This window comes from Nanorana parkeri, unplaced genomic scaffold, assembly GCF_000935625.1.
Source record: "Nanorana parkeri isolate BGI_ZX_2015 unplaced genomic scaffold, ASM93562v1 scaffold408, whole genome shotgun sequence".
Taxonomy (NCBI): domain Eukaryota; kingdom Metazoa; phylum Chordata; class Amphibia; order Anura; family Dicroglossidae; genus Nanorana; species Nanorana parkeri.
The window spans coordinates 343,581-363,665 of NW_017306676.1; the positions used below are offsets into that span (position 1 = coordinate 343,581).

Here is a 20,085-nt window from a genome sequence, read left to right on the forward strand (position 1 = left end):
AAAAAAAAGAGTGGCTCTAACCATACTCTATCCAAATCTAAAAGAAAAGTACTGGCTGGAGCTGTAGAAACAGCGATTATTGTATGCTCGAGATAATTATATTCATTGTGATATGACCTTCCCTTTTTCTATTAGTGGTTATATAAACCAGGGGAGCCTGTCTCCATTCACTACAGGCATGTCTGTGTGTATGAGGGGAAAGGGAATATTTATAAAATTCCTTCTCGGATATTTACTGAAACATGAAGAAATACTATGGCAATGCAATACACTTACTTAGTCTATTTTTATTAGTAAAGTCTGATTCATTATGCAGAATATGATTTGCTACACAATATATGCTGTACAATATACAAAATCAATTCAGAATTTCTGTATACATGTAGTCTAAAAATGCAGCACAAGGATGGGGGCTAAAAAGCAGACCTTACACATTCTATGCGATCTAAGATAAAAGCTAATTTTGGAAAACAAATTCCACATAATGGGATTCTACCACTGGAAGTTGTAAGGCCCCCTCCCCGCAGGGCTCACTTTCCCTTCTTTGTGGCACTGAGTGGAGAGGCTGAACAGGGGAGGTCATTAGTCCACATCCAGTGCCAGACCAACATGAAATCTAGCCCTGGTAGCAGAGGCCACAAAAAGTGTTAGAGAATCAGAGTGACACTGATTACTGAGGCAATAGGGTTCCCCTCCGCGCTGGACAGACTGTCCACACAACACCCCAGGGTTTCACAGCTTGATATATTGCATGCCCAAGCAGAGAAGAATTCCGCTTTATATCTCCATCACACTTACACACTGGTAATGCACAAGGTAACACCTCCTAATAACCTCCTTTCCCAGCTACTACATAACCAGTGCAAGCACAGGAGTACATTTAATTGCAACAATGCGTCACAACGCTATGCCACGAGCTGCCACAGTAAAATTGTTAATTTGAAAAAGAAAAAAAATCAAGCACTGCTATGTGTTCTTACAACACACAGCAGCACATGTGCATGGCATACACCACAATATGGTGCACACTGTTGCACGTGTATCATATGCGTGTGGGGGGTTGTGTTTTATTTATTTTTTATTATTATTTATTTAATTTTAATTCTGGGGGGCTTCAGGGAAATATCAGGGGTCTAAAAGGATCCCTGGCATTTCCTTATTGAAAAAGAAATTGAGGACAATGCAATCTCTTTTTCTGCAGCCTCAACACTCAAATGGAAAGTACTCAGTACAGAGTTTTCCCATTCATAACTGGTGATAGTAAAACATTTACTATCATCCAGTTATGAATGGGTAGAAGCTTGTATAGTGAGGCTTCCACCTATTGAGAAACTCATGAATGAATAGGAAGTGATGTAAAGCACTTCCGGTTCATTCATATCTGGGGACACCTAATACTGATCACTCTAGTGTTTGTCCTGCACACAGAGGATTGGTAAATATCACAGATATTTACCGATCCTCCGCTTGGCCACGCACACATGACAAACCAGCTGGCGATCTATGGATTGGACAGCCGGCGGCTCTGATCTCTTCAGCACTTGTCAGCCGCAGATGGCAGCTATTATTTCATGAGCTCATAGCAGAACCGTAAAAGCCACCGACGTAAGGCTTACATGGCCAGCTGGAAACAGTTGTGTTCCGCTGTAAGCCTTACGCCAATGGCAGTGAAATGGTTAAAGTGACACAACTTAAATCTTAAAAATGCATTCAAGTACATTAACTATTAACAAAAATGTATCTTATTTGTGTATCACTCAGCTGTAGATCCTCAAATCATCTCTGAATTCATGCAGACACTGTCCTTCCTCCTGGGGGGTGGCTACATTGGTTCCCAAGCTTGCTCCTGTGATGGACTACAATCTCACATTTAGTTTACTAGTTTGTATGGAGATTGTAGACCATCATGGAAGCGAGCTTGGGGTGGTGGCTTCTCCCCAGGGACCATGGGGAATAAAAGTAGCCACCCTCCAGAAGGAAGGACAGTGTCAGCACCAATTCAGCGATGATTTGAAGATCTACAGCCAAGTGACACACAAATAAGATACATTTTTAATAAAAAATGTACTTGAATACATTATACGTACGAGTATGGGCACCCGCACAGACGTGCAGTTCAGGTGAGGGTAGGGCGGCTCACGGTCTGCGTACTACCATAGAGAAGAACAGGCTGCTGATAATTGCAAGTTATGCTAAAATTCCTGAGCATCTTTTTCTTTTATCGTACGGGCTATGGGCAAGCTACATTTATGAACAAATGGCAAGAGAAGCTGGCATTATGTATGCAGTTGAAAATTCTTAAAGCTAAAATGTGGGCGGTATTTACATAACATACCGCTTTGGTGTGACCTGACTGATCCCCAGTTGGTCTGGTTACACAGGATGCTGATAAGTTAATTGCACAGCGTGACAATTGTGCCTAGCTTTAGAAATACCAGTCAGGAAAGTGGGACTGAAAAATAGTGCAAAACCGGGCAGGGGATAAAGAACAAACAAGCAGGGGACGCTTTGGAAAGTCATGGTTAAGTGCTTTCTCATGAAATAATCTATAAAAAGCACAAGCATGTGAGCTCCATAGCTGAGAGCATTCCAAGCGCAACAGCTTAGGAGTCCATTCATTCCCTTAATACATACAGTGTTTTTGTCCAGCAAACCTTAGTCCTCTGTTAACCTGTCTGGGCTTGCAAGGTTTAATAAAGTGGAATGAAGTTTATACTTTTTTTTTTAACCATGTACATTATGTTATATAATACAGCATTTTGGCTTGCTGTTTAGCCACTTCATCTTGCAAGATTAAGGTGACGAGGGTTTAATTACTACCAGGGGCACTATACAACTGGAGACTGTAGGGTTGCATAACTTTCCTCTAGGTCCTTGGTTCTCAACTAGTGGGTCGTGACCCAAATGTGGGTCGCGATCCCGTGTTCAGTGGGTCACCGCATGTCTTCTACTTTTCTAGGTGCGAGGCTCCTCACCCCCCAGGATAACGTCATATTCTGGATCGCAGCATCTCTACAAGGCATGCCAGGGAGTTGTACAGGCAATACACATATGGATGGAGCTCTGTCACAGCACAGCAGCCCACACTGGACTGCAGTCTGAGAGTCTGTGTGTGTGAGAAATTGTGTCTGTGGTTGTGTGTCTGTGTTTTTATGGGGCCCGTGTTCACAGTAGTACAGTGCAATAATTGAACAGTCTCCTGCAATTATCGCACTGTACCATGCAATCGAATCTATTACGTGTTCTATTGTGGGAGGGGCATTGCATTGCCACTCATCTGCATGGCACCCCAAGTGCACCTCCCGCCCACAGTTCAATCGCCCGCACCAGAATGCGCGGTACCGCAATGCATTGCGCTCCATTGCAGTGTGACTTGAAGACCAGGGACAAATGTGGGTCCAGAGGTTTTCACAGGTTGAGAACCACTGCTCTAGGTTCACCAATATCCTACCCTAACCCAAAAACATAACATTTGGTTAACAATGGTTTCTGAAAAAGGGTCCTAGTGTAAGCGGGTCTCTGCAGACTGCTTTTTAATATGGCAGCGCTATAAAGTATTGATAAGAACCAAACTCTACCAGACTTTAATGGTACCATACACACACATGAATTCAATGTAATCAATCATTTTATTAAAATCATTTTGTACTTGCAAAACATTTTCCATCATAAAATCTTGAGTGATAGTCCCACGTTCAAAATGGGCCAGCAATTATCACAACAGCTCCTTTCATCTTAGTCAATATACTCAAATACGATTCAGATACATACAGTTCATATAAATTCTATGTACAATGCTAGTGCTTCCAATAAACAGGACACAACTCAACGCATTTCACATAATTTCTTGTTATTCTATTTCCTCAGGAAACCCTCGGGTGATTACTGTTTAAAATATTGTATCTATATACTTGAGATCCATAAGAGAAAAAGTTTGACATCATATGAACCCCTGGTACTCTCATTGTCTCTGGTTCTGGTATAAGGATGAATAACTAGCAGGAGGGAAGGGGGGAACACAAACCCTAATTCCAGAAACAAGATCTTAAATATACGAGGCCATAATTAAATAATTGTACATATTTTTAAGATGTCAGAAGATAACAAACCCTGAATGCTGATAACATGGGTATTACTAGCATAGGCCACCAGTGTCCTAATATGTGCTGCTGGTTCCAGCTCCCAAGGTACAAATCGACCAGAATGGGTGGACAGAACACCACAGTGAATTATGTGCCTGCAAAGCATGTAGACATTGACTAAATATTAGAATGGGGGCCATTGCATAAGCTAAGTGTCTTTGACTGTGTTGCACCATCTCAAAACTGTGAATTTCCTGGGATTTTCATGCACTGCCGTCTCTAGAAATGTAAAGAAAAGTGTTAAAAAATGGAAAACATCAGGAGAGAGTCAGTTCTGTGAGTGAATACACCTTGTTAATGAGAAAATTCAGGGCAAAAAGGCCAGCCTTGTTCATGCTGATAATCCACATATGCTCAAAGAGCTACTATTTAATAAAGTGGAGTGCAGAAGGGCATCTTCAAATGCACTGAATATATTTGGTGAGCATGTACTGCCCTTTAAAAGCAGACCTGGCATCAAAATGAAAAGGTACTACTATTTAGGAGACTCCAAACAACACAGTTGTGACATTCTATTGAGCATGTTACTAGCTAGAGTTAATTTAAGATTTAGTGCATGCAATGCTTTTGGATTTTCAGGTTGATTGTCCTCCTGAACACGAGTTTAATTTGCTACCTAATAATGATTTGATTTTACAGTCCACTGTCCTCCTGTACATGAGTAAAATTGAGTTTTTCTTTAACACTAAAACTATAACTTAAACTAATCAGTAATCTTCTATATGCACGGTTTGTTCCTGGGAATTATGTGTAATGCCGCACAAGCTATACAAAGTCATTTTTAGGCATGAAAGCTGCCCGCAAATAATTTCAGGGTAATAAAATATTTGCTCTGGCATAGCAGAAAATAATCTGTATAGTCTCTGCCCTTATGTCTAGTAGTGAAGCAGCTGCTGAAAGAATTTGACTCATCCCACGAAATTCCAGGAGGATTTAAGATGTGTTACATACGCTTGCTGCACAACCCTGCAATACAGCCCAGCTTCTCTGAGTGAGTAGATATTTCCAAACTTAATGTGTTTACTACACTGCAAAAACATTACAATTCTGAAATTACTAAACGGGGAGAAGAGAGATGTAATTGGTCTATATGATGACTAAATATGCCAAAACGTTATAGACTAGGGACATTTCTGCTTTAATGTGGACCTTTGATGATAGATATACAGCAGTTGTCATTGCCGACTTGTTTAAAGGTGGAAGCTCCGCGCTGTCATCCTGGTTTTGTTTCTGTAAAGGTTAATGAAAAGTAACACTTTCAGAATCCACTGGCTGCATGCTAGATTCAGGTAAGCAAAGCAGTAGGGAGTGAAGGCAGGACCAGGACAACAGACCTGAAACCTACACCTTTAACAAGCCAACAATGGCAGCTCCCATGTTTCTTTACTTAAAGGTTCACTTTAAGTCTAATTTTGTTTTCCATGGCACAGTAAGGATGCTCAATCAGCTTGTGAGCCTTTAGAGTTTCTCCATAGGCATGTAAGGCCAGATTGGCTAAGGACCTGGGCACTGAACGGACAAAACAAGGGCTGGTCTGATTTAGTGTAAAGCCAAGTTTAGAGGCATGATTAGCATTAATCATTTGGCTTTCCTGTAAGACTGAGCCCTACAGGAGTCAGATGATCTGAAACAAAATATTTTATTTTCGATATGGGTGGACACAGGTATGCTTAACAATCTGTTGGATTCTTACACCTCTCTGAGACTCCTCAATGTATATATTCCCTCCTGGAGTTTATACCTACACCATCCTGGAGTTTTTACCTGTAAAGCATGGGTGTCTTACTTACCCTGATATATCTTACCCTGATATATTGTCTGTAACATAAAGTAAATGTAAAAACCCAACAGGAAGATAAAACCTCTTCATAATGGGTAAAGCAATATTCTAGGAAAAACCGAACTACCGGTAGTATAACTTACAAGGGGATCTTCTACTGTGGGTAGTGTAGGACCATTTCTCGCTGACTGCCCTTCTCTGTGAGCAGCATTTCTAATAAAGTGTTTTTACTGAAATACTGAAATGCACATACATACAGTAATAAATATGCTGCTCTTTTAGTGCTGCAGCAAGGGTTAAAATACCCTGTTCCGGCAGGACATTGGAAAGATGCCACCCTGAAAACTGTTCCAATCAACAGAGCTCTAGCTCCCTGAATCATGAAAGAGCAATGGTCAGACTTTCCAATGTGTTGCCAACTCAGGGTTTTTCTTTTTTTTCCTGCACCACTTAGCAACCAAAACCCCCCAAAAAGAGTAGTATATTTAGCCCAATTGCATTACAGTAATAAATACAGAGGGATCAGTTGTGCTTTAACAGGGGAGTCGCCAGCCTACTGTGGAAATTCCTGTGTTAGCTAGTCTAGGACAAGTCCCCTGCGTATAGGGAACTAGGAGCATACAGCTCTGGCATTCCTCTTGGCGATTCTACCCCACATACAGCTTCATCCATATGCCACGTGCCCTCCCCACATACAGCTCCATCTATACACCATGGGCCCTCCCCACATAGCATTGTCTATACATTAGCAGATAAAGTATGGGTGGCATTCTGCGTAATTAGCTAGTTATGTGCATGCGCCAGCTTTCCTTCACCCAGGACAACTCGCACAGTAAATGGGAGAAAATCAGTTGCATACCCATGACATTGTTGTAGAGAAAAGGTGCCTACATTTCTTTTTTTAGCAGAAACCAGTACATATTCATAATCAACCCTTGGGTAATAATACTGAATAGCATATGCCCTGACCCGGATTCAGCTCTAAAGGTATGTGGACACAGCAGGTGCATCCAGCAACCAGAGATAAAAACAAAACAGTAACTGATTCAGCCAACCAGTATCCACCCAAAACCAAGAACTTGCTTGTGAGCAGACTGACCCTGTAAGGCCTTGCAGCATATTCACTTTGCATAGCAAATATCTTGTTCATGGTTTATCATTAGTAAAATTACCAGAACATAACATAGGACTGCTGATATTCCTTTTCCGCTTGAAGAAAAAGAAATAACCACAGGAAATATTAGAAAAACAAAGCACATAAAAGGGAGCAAAAATGTTGTTTTCATTTAAGCGGACCTGCCATGAAACCAAAAAAATATATTAAAACTGCAGATTGAAGCCCATCTCCAGCCTCCTGTGCCCCCAAGTGCAGAAAATCACGTGTGTACTTTTTGCTGCGTTCCACGTTTTTGTGTGTGCGTACGAACGCGCAGGTGTGAATGAGCCTCATGAGAATGTATTGCTTGTTTTGTTTTGCGGGTTTCCACGCGTATTAAAATGCTAATGTGTGAATGGAGCCTGCATTGAAGTGACACAAAACTCAGGAGTTAAAGGAGAACTATGAGGTGAGTGCTTTTCACTCATCCTCATAGTTCTAGCCGACCTGTGACAGTGAGACTGTCACAGGTCGGCTCAGTAGATCGGGAAGTGAGCGAACACATAACGGCGTTCGCTCACTTCTCGATCCTGTCACGGCAGAGAGCCGTGACAGGGGAGGTATACTGAGCTTTGGGTAACGGGACAACGCTAGTTTGTGTCCTCCCTTACCCTTCGGAGAACTATGGGGAAAAGCACTAACCGCATAGTTCTCCTTTAAACCTAAAAAATGCATTCAAGTAACTATTAACAAAAATGTAACTTATTTGTGCAACACTCAGCTGTAGATCTTCAAATCATCTCTAAATTGGTGCTGACACTGTCCTTCCTTCTGGAGAGTGGCTACTTTTGTTCTCCATGTCCTCTGTGTGTTGTAAAGTAGCCACCGCTCCAAGCTCGCTCCCGTGATAGACAATAACTTCTATATAAAAAGCAGATAACCTGCACCCTAGGGTACCTAATTAATTCAGCCAGGTTATAGCGAGACCATTATTCCTCATGTTCAAGGACTCTATTATGACTGGAAGGGTACCAAGTGATTTGGCGTAAGGCAACGGTCGTACCAATGTTCAAAAAAAGGTTCAAGATGTCAACCTGGGAACTAAAGACCAGTCAGTCTAACATCAATAGTATGCAAACTGTTTGAGGGAATGATAAAGGACTATTTAGTGGATTTTGTTCATGACAATAGTATAAAAAAATGATAATCGGCATGGATTTAGTGAAGGTGCCCATACACTTTACAACCCTCGCAAGACTTTTGTCTTGCGAGGGTTGTAAAGTAATTAAAATACATACGATCTGCCCATCTTGGACAGGCAGAGCGTAATTGTGATCATCCGATGACTGCAATGCTGAATCGTGCGATTCTTGGCTGGTTTTCCAACATGCTCGAAATACAAAAGTCGTGCGACCGTACAGTAGAAACGGTTGCACGCCTTCCATACACTGCCCGATTATCGTACGATCGTGGGATTTCCCGCAATTCTCGTACGAGAATCGTGCAGTGTATGGGCACCTTAAGGGCCGTTCTCGTCAGACCAATCTACTGTACTAACTTTCTACAAAAAGGGGAGTAGAGATCTGGATGGAGGAAGGCTGGTGCATGTGGTATACCTGGATTTTGCCAAAGCTTTTGACACGGTACCACATAAACGCTTAGTACACAAGCAGAGATCTATGGGCATCGATGAAATGGATAGAGAACTGGCTACAGGAATGTGTCCAGAGAGTATTGAAAAATGGCTCTTTTTCAGATTGGTCTAAGGTCGAGAGTGGTGTGCCCCAGGGTTCTGTCCTAGGCCCAATACTGTTTAACCTCGCCGGCAGTTTTCCTCGAATCTGGCTCAGGGTTAATTTTCAATACTAGGAGCATCTGCCGGCATCTGACTTTTAGTTTCGTTTTCGGGCATCACAGCCGGCGGGAAATTCAAAAGTGAAAACATGCAATATACACAGAATACACACAATACAATGTAATCTGCTAACCTTAGACATCATTAGAAGAGGACCCGGATAAAATAGGGGAGTGGTCAACTATATGGCACATGAGGTATAAATGTAAAAAAATGTAAAGTAATGCATTTTGGGGTTAAAAACAGGCAAGAATAATACACATTATTGGGTACTCCACTAGGGAAGTCAGAAATGGAAAAAGATTTGGGGGTCATAGTAGACCACAGATTGAATAATATTTTGCAATGCCAGGGTGCTGCGAACAAAGCTAGCAGAGTACTGTCTTGCATTAAAAAGGGAATGCACTGTAGAGATAAAGCAATCATTTTGCCACTTTCGTCCTCATCTTGAGTATGTGGTTCAGTTTTGGTCACCAATCCACAGAAAGGATGTCCTGGAGCTGGAGAGAGTCCAGAGAAGGGCAACTAAACTAATTAGGGGCTGGAGGACCAAAGCTATGAGACAAGGTTGCTAAATTTAATCTTGTTCGCGCTAGAAGTGATCAAGAGGGGACATAATTTTTGATGTACAAAATGTTTAGTGGTGATGGCTGCATCAGCAACAAACTTTTTACATTAAACTTCATAACAAAGACGAGAGGCCCACACGTAAAAAATGGTAGAGAAAAGATTTAACCACAACGGCGTAGAGGCTTCTTTTCAGTTAAGCTGGCCATACACCTTGCAATTATCTGCAGATTTTCTGTGGTCAGATGGAAAAGGTGCAACAGATTGCTCCATCTACACTTAACTGTGTGGATGGAGTAATCTCCAACTGGGCCAAGCTTCCGTAATCTTGCTAGTCGGCTCTCAAAACACCTGAACAATGCCTGCACGCAAACAGATTGTTCAGGTATTTTGACAGACAGTGGGGCCGACTAGCAAGATACTGAAGGTGGCCCAGTGGGAGATTCCTTCATCCACACAACTTAGCATAGATGGAGGAAACTGTTGCACTTTTTCCATCTGACCACAGAAAATCTGCAGATAATTGTAAGGTGTATGGCCTATCTTGGACAGGCAGATCGCACTCTCGATCATCGCAAGCCCGCCCCCCTGAGGGGCGGGCTTCCGATGACCGCAATGCTGAACGGGCAGTGTGCGCGTGCGCACACCGGCCCGCTCAGCATTTATCTTCCGAGCACCGTTCTAACCAGCCGAGAATCGTACGATTCCCGGCTGGTTTTCGAACATGCTGGTTCGACAGAAGACGTGCGACCGTACAGTAGAAACGGTCGCACGTCTCCGTTCACACTGCTCGATTATCGTACGAAAAACCGATCGCATACGATTATCGTACGATAATCGTGCAGTGTATGGGCACCTTTAGAGTGGTTACATTTTGGAACTCGCTGCCACAAGCAGTGGTATCAGCTGAGAGTATTGAATCATTCAAAAAGCATTTAGATACCTTCCTCAGAGACTGTAAAATACAGGGGTACAAGTACTCTTAAAAACTAGACCACACAGGAACTCGTGTACACACACGTTGAACTTGATGGACCTGTGTCTTTATTCAACCTCAAATACTATGTAACGGTGTAATACAGATTAGTAAACTATTTTACTCAATAAAGAGAGTGAGTTTGGAGCAGTGGCTACCGCTTACAACACACACAGGGGCCCTGGTGAACAAAAGTAGCCACCCTCCAGAAGGAAGGACAGTGTCAGCACCAATTCAGAGATGATTTGAAGATCTACAGCCGAGTGATAGACAAATAAGCTAAAGTTTTGTTAATAGTTTGGGTAATTAAATGCATTTTTAAGATTTAACTTCTGACTTTAGTGTCACTTTAATAAATAGTGCTGTAGTCCTACATGCTTTCAGCTCAGATAGTTGAAATATTAAAGCCAAAAGGACCAGTATGACAGTTGGGAAACTAGCAGTTTCAGAAATCAAGGTCAGCAATGGCAGCTACAGGTTTCTCTTTTGACAGGTTTCTTTGAATGATAAATATCTGTACCAAATAGAAGAAATATTATAAAAAGCATTTTTGGAACATAGTACCAACAAACAGAAACATTCTTACCTTTGGTGGTTTTCTAAAGGGCAACATGGAGTCAGTGATTCAGCAGTAACAGCAAGTGATGTCATGATTTGTCGGAGACATCCACAAAGGAGAAGAAAAGAAGAGAGACCACAATCAATGTCTAATTTAAGTACTACTTACAAATCAAAGCAATAAAATCAGGTTTATAGTAAAACTGTAATAACTTAGAAACAGTTTACTTAGCTTTAAAGACCCATTCTAGCCTGAAATGAACAGTAAGCAAGTAAAATAGAGTGGAGGAAATTTCCAGAACCATGTACACTGTTAAACGCTTTTACATTCCCGTTGAGTAAAATAGATGATTTATGAATCTTTAGTGAGCCATTTTGCATACATGTTCCTGGGAAGCCTGCAAGCGATTCCAACTATCAGGAAAGAGACAGGCTGGTACATGCAATTAACAAAATGACTTTCTTAGAAGCAAGGACATGTTTAGCAAAAGCAGTGACACTGGGGGGAATGTATCAAAACTGGAGCAGAAAAATCTGGAACAGTTGTCTATGGCAACCAATCAGCATCTCTCTTCAGTTTGTTCAGTCAACATTTGAAAATGAAAGAGAAGCTAAATGGTTGCTCCAGATTTTGTCTGCTCCAGTTTTGATGAATTCCCTCCACTGTGTTTGGAAAGTCTGGGGATGCACCCGGCAGTTCTTTCCTGTTCAGCATTCAGATGCATTTGGATAAGTAGCTAGTCTTGCTGGGCAGAGCAAATTTTGCATTAATGGCTTCTCTATAAGGCCATACACCCCTGGACTCAGACTGTCTGCATCCAGGATTGTACGCCCGTACGTGCAGGTTTATGAAAGTAGCAGCATAAACCCGCATTCAGCTGCCTACAACCATTTATTATAATGGGCGGCTGTATGCAGCAGCTGTGTATCCTGGGCACGGAAATACACCTGCAAATTACGTTATATGGGCTCAGGCGGCCATGTGCATGAGGCCTAAAGATTCTTTTCCATAATTAAACAGCATTTTCCTGCAATGGTTATATACACAACTAAAATGAAAAATACATTTTGCCTAAACAGCTCCAAAATGTTGCTTTTTACACACAAAAAAGCTGTATCAATTTTAAAAACGCATATGCTGCTTGTGGGAAAAAACGTTCGCTAAAAGCAAAAAACTTTCTTTACCAAGAAGCACTGCGTGCAACCCTACATTCCAGAGATTGGGGACATGCACACATTAATATTTTATCTGAAATTGTACCTAAGCTGAGAAAAAAGATACACTGCAGGTTAGTTATACACATTACACTATTACCTATTCCTTCTTTCCACTTTCGCAGCCAAATTGGGATAACACCTATTTTATGTTTGTTCCTATTCGCATAGCATAAGCTTAAAAAAATAAAAATGAATACTTCTTGCAGTTTGATCTGCTTTTACTTGGGTAAGGGTTTTAAAGTTACATTAAAGGATATATTTCCCCCCCCCCCCCCAATGCTGGTGTAAGCACTTACCTTAAATTATGCCCCTTGATCCGATCATCTTTTTCTTTCCAGGACTTCCTCCAGCGCTGGTGCCAGTCTCTGGTCCAGCGCTGACTGCTGCGTCTTCTGTGTCCCACGGAGTCTGTGTGTGCATTGACTTACCCTGTATCTCTCCTCCTCTCCCGTCCGAAGATCTCTACTGCGCATGCCCCATCATCCTTTGCGGCCGCCCGAGAATTTTTCAGATCTTCAGACGGGAGCGCGAGGCAGAGACACAGGTAAGTTACCTTTTTCGAAACTAGCTTCTATTTCTTTGAAATGTTAGAAGGGGCTGTGAGGAGTCTAAGGCAGCTTGCCCATTGTATGTTGTATGTTAATAAAGCTTATCAGATAAACACAAGCCTCAAATTTCAGTTCCAAGTCTTTCTTTAAGGACAACCCACTGTGAAATAATTGTCCTTAAAAAAAGAAAAACCTGGAATCAGCCATCTTGCCTGATTTAACAAAACATCTTTATTTTTATTTTTTTTTGTAAGTTATTTTCCAGTATGCTGTGTGAATAGGAACACATAACAAAACATATAGAGGGCTTTTCTCAAATTGACTGCAAAAGTGGAAATACACTTTAGGAAAGGGGATCCCTTTCCGAAACACATTGCCTTGACAACCATTATGGTGCTGACCTAGAATTGGCAGGAACCCCACCTTCTCTTGGCCCCTGGACGCTACACTGTGCAAGTGGGTCTCACAGGAGCCGATACCACCATCTGAAACATCTTTCAGCTCTATTCCCTCTGTTGGCCATGACTGGAGGGGCCTCCTGGACTGGATCTGGGCCATGGATAAGCAACTATTACACACTCTTATCCTGTGAGTAAATTCCTCTTTATTTGCTTTTGAGTTTAGGATTATTGACGGGGCTATCCAGACTGTCTCTTAAGCTGACCATACACTCATAGCCCATGGGGCTAAATAAGAAACAACCCTGAATTCAATGTTTAGCATGGATGGGGGAAACCATTGAATTGTATTCTGTCAGGAGTGCCGCTGTCAGAATATACGTCACCGTCCACCCAACAATTTTCGGACCAACTCTTTCTACAAAACAAATGAAAAATCAAGTTTTGTCAAGCAAAGTGAGGCTGATGAGGCCACACACTGCTCGAATTTAGGCAGCAGAGTCAGTAGGAGTGTGTGAGCAGTGTATTAGCTATCTGGCAGCACCTGTGTTTTTATGGTTTCTCTGGTTGAAAGAAACTGAAACTTGAATTTTGTTTTGAAAGTTTATAAAAATCAGAGCTGGCTGGTAATCATAATTAGTAGGGATGCACCAATACCGGTATCAGTGCCGATACTGGGCATTTTCACGAGTACTCATGCTCATAAAAATGCCCCGATACTAAACGTTAATACCGCTGATACCAGCGCTTCACATTTTTAAATAGAAGCAGCTGCCTAAGGTCCTGCGCTTGCTGGAGACCTCGGCAGCCTTCCTGTGAACCACCTGAGACCCTCCACAGCCCCCCCGAGACCCTCCACAGTTCTCCTGAGATCCTCCGCTGGAAACATCAGGACGGCACCCCGGAGCAGCACATATTATGTATGTAGTATACACAATATTCTGCATTGTAGTATAATGTGTTACTGGGATTTGTAGTTCTCTATAGCTTGGAGTCAGTGTTTACAGCTGCGACCGGGCACTGGCACTTCACCACCATCCTGAAATAGTTTATATTGTCTGTAATGGTATTGATGCATCCATAGTAATAAGTAGTCATTTTTAATATATAAACAACAAAATGGCTTGTGTAGCACTTATATATTTTGTATGCTGCATATATGCTTTATGTCCCACAAACCTGAATGTTTTCAAGGAGATAGGGCCACCTACGGATCAAGTCTAGGCCAATTCCTGCTGAAATTAGAGTTTGACACCAACCTCTTCACAGAATGACAATGCTGCTGTCCGTGGGTGTCTACATTGCTTTTCCATGGAGTGGAACCACGTCAATATCTGGAAGTGTGTCATTTGTTAGATCACCAGTTAAAAATAAAGGAAAACAAACCTAAAAACAAAAAACTAATGCAGCCATCACATTTAAGGATTAAAAAGCTGCAATACATGAAATCTTTGTTCTTGGGTTCATATACACTTTAAGAGGTAGGGGAGGAGGGAGTTGGGTGAGGTGAATTTCTTTTCAAGTTGCTTTAGAATGTCATTAATGCTGGCACTGAACCAAGCACACTACACCCACCTCCTTATACCTTATTATTTACAACACATAAAAATGGAGTCAATCCTATGTAAACAGTAAAAAAGCCATTGACTGTTTCTGTGCAAGATTATTTGAAAGGCAAAATGTCTGTTACCACACCCTGAAATGCTTTCTGGATTTTGAAAACATGGGGTACAGAATTAGGACACGCAAACCGCAGATACGTTTTATGCTTCAGAAAATCGATGTTTGACTCAATAGCATCTGTTTTTCATGAAGCCAAGATCACAAGGACCTAGTTGAGCAGGCATTTATTTTTTAAGTGTTGTTTTATTTAATATTGTTTAGTGGTCACTATGCATAGGCTGAATCCTTTCTATGTATTGAAGCCATGTAAATTATTAAACCCATACAAAAGGGAAAATGAATGGTATGGTAATGCCAAGTAACCCGTTCAAGGAGCAATTACATGCTTCTAGGTAGGGCTGCAACAACTAATCGACATAATCGATTATAATCGATTATTGAAAAAGTTGTCAACTTTTTCAATAATCGATTAATCGGCTTCCGATCAGTTGGCCCTGTTCACGGCTCCACACATGCTGTGCGCCGCACCTTCTCCCCACCTCACGCTCGCCTCTGCCAGATCCACGATCTCCACGCCGCACCTCCTCCCCGCCTCACACTCACCGCCCGCCCCCCCCCAGCTCCAAGCTTGCTCCTGTGATGGACTACAATCTCAATACAAACTAGTAGTCCATCACTGGAGCCATTTTTTAAAATGTATTTTATTGTTTATCCGATTAACCGATTAATCGAACTTAATAATCGGCTAACTAATCGATTTTGAAAATAATCGTTAGCTGCAGCTCTACTTCTAGGGACAGATGATCGGCTCTGTACGCAGACTGTTTGTGTTCAGGGCCCCTCATTTGTACCTAACTACCGGTATTGGCCCCATGTGCAATTACATGCAGAACCTGCCTGTCTTTGATTTGTACAGGCTGAGTGGCCACAGGTGAACAGAAATACCTGGCCATACCCACCACAGATTTAAGCGGTTCTGGGCTGTGTATGGCCAAGAATGGCCATGTGAATTACTCTGTCTTTTTTGCATGACTACAAACCTCTAATGTCCCATTAGCTATAAATTCTGAGGGTGATAAATGTACACTACTGAGACAGCATTACACATGTTCCACACTGCACAAAAGGGGGATCTGAGACTAAAGCTGGGTATACACAGTTATATATTTTTTTTTGTTCAACCTGTGGGCTGAACGAAAAAAAATAAAAATAGAACAGATTCCTCCATCCACGCTTAACAGTGTGGATGGACAAATCTTCCACTGTGTGCTTTGTATTCTGGCAGCTGCTGGGGTGCCACTGTCAGAATACTCCAACAGGATTGGCTGACGTCACTGTTCACCCATTTTCCATCCAGCTCCTTCAATCTGCTAATGGAAGGATGACGGATGGAAGGGAGAAGGCAGGGCCACCCACTGTGCGTCTTTCAGGTGGTTCATCAAGAACCGCCTTGCAGTGTATAGTTGGCTTTAGTAAGATCCTGATGACTCCTCCTGTGTGTGTCTGATGTCATTTCTTTTACACTTGAGACTTCACAGTTTAATTTACTATAAAGATCTGCAAAAATAGTGCTCGCAGCATTTTTGCGGATCGCACTGGACTGGAACAGAGGCACTAATGCAGGCGATCGCACTGCGAAGCCTGGCTGCGGTGACATTGACCTCAATGCACCGCCACGCCCCTCCCGCCCCTGAATGCAGGTGTTTTTTTCATTGGTAGATCTCAATGAGCTCGTCATTTGAAAAGTAGATCTCCAGATGAAAAATAGTGGGCGCCCCTGCTCTATAGTTAACACTGCAGAGGAACTGCCCTTCTGATGCAGGAGAGCTATTCTCAAACACACACAGCAGCCTGCTTTTTGCCTCCCAAATATGGAAGGTTTTTGCAGCTGAGACTGCTTTTCATTGGACAACTGAAAACAAGTCTTACAACGCTCTTATCTCTATGGGGCCGCGTAGCCCCATAGAGAAGGACGGGGGCTGCGTACTAATCATACGCAGCACCTGTCCTTCACGGGAGCTGCTGGAGTACGGCCCTGCACGCGGGCCAATTCGTGTGTGAATGGGGCCTAAAAGTATGGCGATGCAGACTTTTTAAAACAGACCGTCACATAATTGCATTTGAACTGATACATTGTTAGAGGAAGCAAAAATAAATAAGCGAGGCGAATGTTCTCCCATTTATATGCATAGATACCGCTGAAATATACAGAACACCAATGAAGAGTCGGCAGCAAAAAGAGAATGTATGCTCCATCAGATGCAGAGGACATGGTTACTTTTTTTCAGCAACCCCTAAACACCCTGGTGTGTCATGTGGGTTCATGAGGGGCATATTTATGCAAATTCTCATTCATCTCTCATCCATCCACATCTCATCTGCCCTGCCAGAATAAGACTGTTGTGAGCATCATCCCAAAGCTCAGGTTTTCCATTGATCGTAACAGATTTTGCCTACTTTATGGAGGTGCACTCACTCAGAAATGGATAAGAAACACTGTGTTTAGCTATTTTACACTATACAGTACGGACATCTCCTCTCTAGCTCCAGTTTCCTTTGGTGTTCCCATCAATCTGCTCCATTTCACTTGAAGGATGAATGTGATTTACTGCTAAAGGCAACAGGTTCGTTTCTGCTCTAGTTCTTGTATATCATCTACTTGGTATTATTGCAATGAACAACCAGAGAGATATATATATATTTTTATAGTAATAATGTAATGTGCTCGTCCTTCCAGATTACTAACTACACTGTGTGCACAATTATTAGGCAAGTGAGTATTTTGACCAAATCACCATTTTTATGCATAGTGTCCAACTCCAAGCTGTATAAACTTGAAGGCTTATTGGATTTAATCATATCAGGTGATGTGTATTTGTGTAATGAGGGAGGGTGTGGTCTACACGCATCAGGAGATCAACACCCAATATCAAGGTGTGCATAATAATTAGGCAGCTTCTTTTACTCATGCAAAATGGGCCAAAAAAGAGATTTAATGGACTCTGAAAAGTCAAAAATGGTAAAAAGTCTTTCAGAGGGATGCAGCACTCTTGAAGTTGCTAAGATATTGGGGCGTGATCACAGAACTATCAAACGTTTTGTTGCAAATAGTCAACAGGGTCGCAACAACGTGTTGAGAAAGAAAGATGCAAATTAACTGCCAAAGATTTGAGAAACATCAAATGTGAAGCTACCAGGAACCCATTATCCTCCAGTGCTGTCATATTCCAGAACTGCAACCTACCTGAAGTGCCCAGAAGTACAAGGTGTTCAGTGCTCAGAGACATGGCCAAGGTAAGGAAAGCTGAAACCCGGTCACCACTGAACAGGACACAAGTTGAAACGTCAAGACTGGCCCAAGAAATATCTGAAGACAGATTTTCAAAGGTTTTATGGACTGATGAGATGAGTGACTCTTGACGGACCAGTTGGATGGGCCCGTGGCTGGATCAGTAACGGGCACAGAGCTCCACTTCGACTCAGATGCCAGCAAGGTGGAGGTGGGGTAATGGTGGGCTGGTATTAATAAAGATGAGCTAGTTGGACCTTTTCGCGTTGAGGATGGACTCAAAAATCAACTCCCAAACCTACTGCCAGTTTTTAGAAGACACTTTCTTAAAGCAGTGGTACAGGAAAAAGTCTGACCATGATATGTATGCAGGACAATGCTCCATCGCATGCATCCAAGTACTCCACTGCGTGGCTAGCCAGTAAAGACCTTAAAGATGAAAGAATAATGACATGCCCCCTTCCTCACCTGAACTAAACCCTATTGAGAACTTGTGGGCCCTTCTTAAATAGGAGATTCACAGTGAAGGAAAACAGTACACCTCTAAACAGTATCTAGGAGGCTGTGGTTGCTGCTGCACAAAATGTTGATCGTCAAAAGATGAAAAAAAACGTACAGACTCCATGGATGGAAGGCTGATGACTGTTATTGAAAAGAAGGGCGGCTATATTGGTCACTGATTTTTTTTTTTAAAACGTCAGAAATGTTTATTTGTAAATTTTGAGTTGCTTGTTTATTATTCTCACTTTAACAGATGAAAATAAACAAGTGAGATGGGAAAACTTTTTTTCCATTTAGTTGCATAATAATTGTGCACACTAATAGTTGCCCAATAATTGTGCACACATAGATATTCTCCTAAGAAAGCCAAAACCTCACGTTTACTTTCTTAAATATTCAGGTTTATTAACATTTTGGATTGACTGAGAGCACTGTAGTTGTTCAATAATCAAATTATTCCTCAAAAATACAACTTGCCTATTAATTGTGCACACAGTGTACTGTATACTATTACGTGAATGAATTAACCCCAGTCTTCCATCCAGCAGTTTTGCTATTTTCTGCTAATGTTTTTTTCCCCTTAGTATCTGTGATGTAGTTAAAAAAAAAGTAAAGTCTAAAAAGAGCTATATAACATCATGAAGATATTCTTTTTTAAATCCAAAATGAAAAACAATATAAACACTCTAACAAAAACTGAGTGCATAAAAAAACAGCTTCCTATAATTCAAGTGCATTGTTCTGAATTCCCAACATGTGCAAGAACAATCAAGCAGCTCCATTCACTTCTAGTTTATGTCAATCATAACACCCATGTAAAAGGTGATCATAACAGGCAACAGGCTTTCTGCTGGGATGAACCATACTGGAAATGTCACATTCAACTACTTGGAGGGGAATTCACCATTCAGAAGCATCCAATTTATGGTACTAACGAGAAGTTGGGGAAGATGATAATTGGACATGGCAGGGCATCCTTTCACATACAACTGCTGCTTCAAAATCATCACTGATCATAATGCAAGGTTCATTTCTCTGGTCAGCACAGCAGGAACCGATTTTATGTTGTTATGTGTTAACTGACCTGGCCATATTTACACTGAGCATCCAAACTGGAAGGAAGAAACAAGGACAGGAGCAATTAATCTACATAAATGAATATAGAAGATTTCCCTGGAGTAAAAGTTCAGTTAAATCAGGGCTGGGCGTATACCAGAAGACAGGTAACCAATTTTGCAGTCTGTCATGTTTCTTTTTAAATTCCCCCCATAACATATTTCTATTGACATTCTATCTCCTGCCAACAATGGTTAAAGCAGTGGGTGACACTAATGCACTAATGAATTCATCCCTACTATCAGCTCTGCACATTACAGAGAGAAGACAGACCTTTGCAGTCACGTGACCACATTGACAAAATGCTAAAAAAGGTATTTACACAATGTGATTTGTAATAACCCATATACAAGGCCACTGGAAGAAGAGAAAAAAAAAAAAAGGGGGGGGGGGGGTTTTAAAACCGCGTTTTAAAATT

General features: G+C 41.7%; 1 protein-coding gene across 3 annotated transcripts in view; it reads right to left on the reverse strand.

Annotated features, from left to right (window-relative positions):
* Positions 1–20,085, reverse strand: part of KIF13A (kinesin family member 13A) — a 165,593-nt gene that overhangs the window by 98,348 nt on the left and 47,160 nt on the right. For all 3 annotated transcript variants that reach the window (XM_018559634.1, XM_018559632.1, XM_018559635.1), the window contains exon 3: positions 11,003–11,015. In XM_018559634.1, the coding sequence (XP_018415136.1) occupies positions 11,003–11,015 (13 nt within the window). The remainder of the gene's footprint in view (positions 1–11,002; positions 11,016–20,085) is intronic.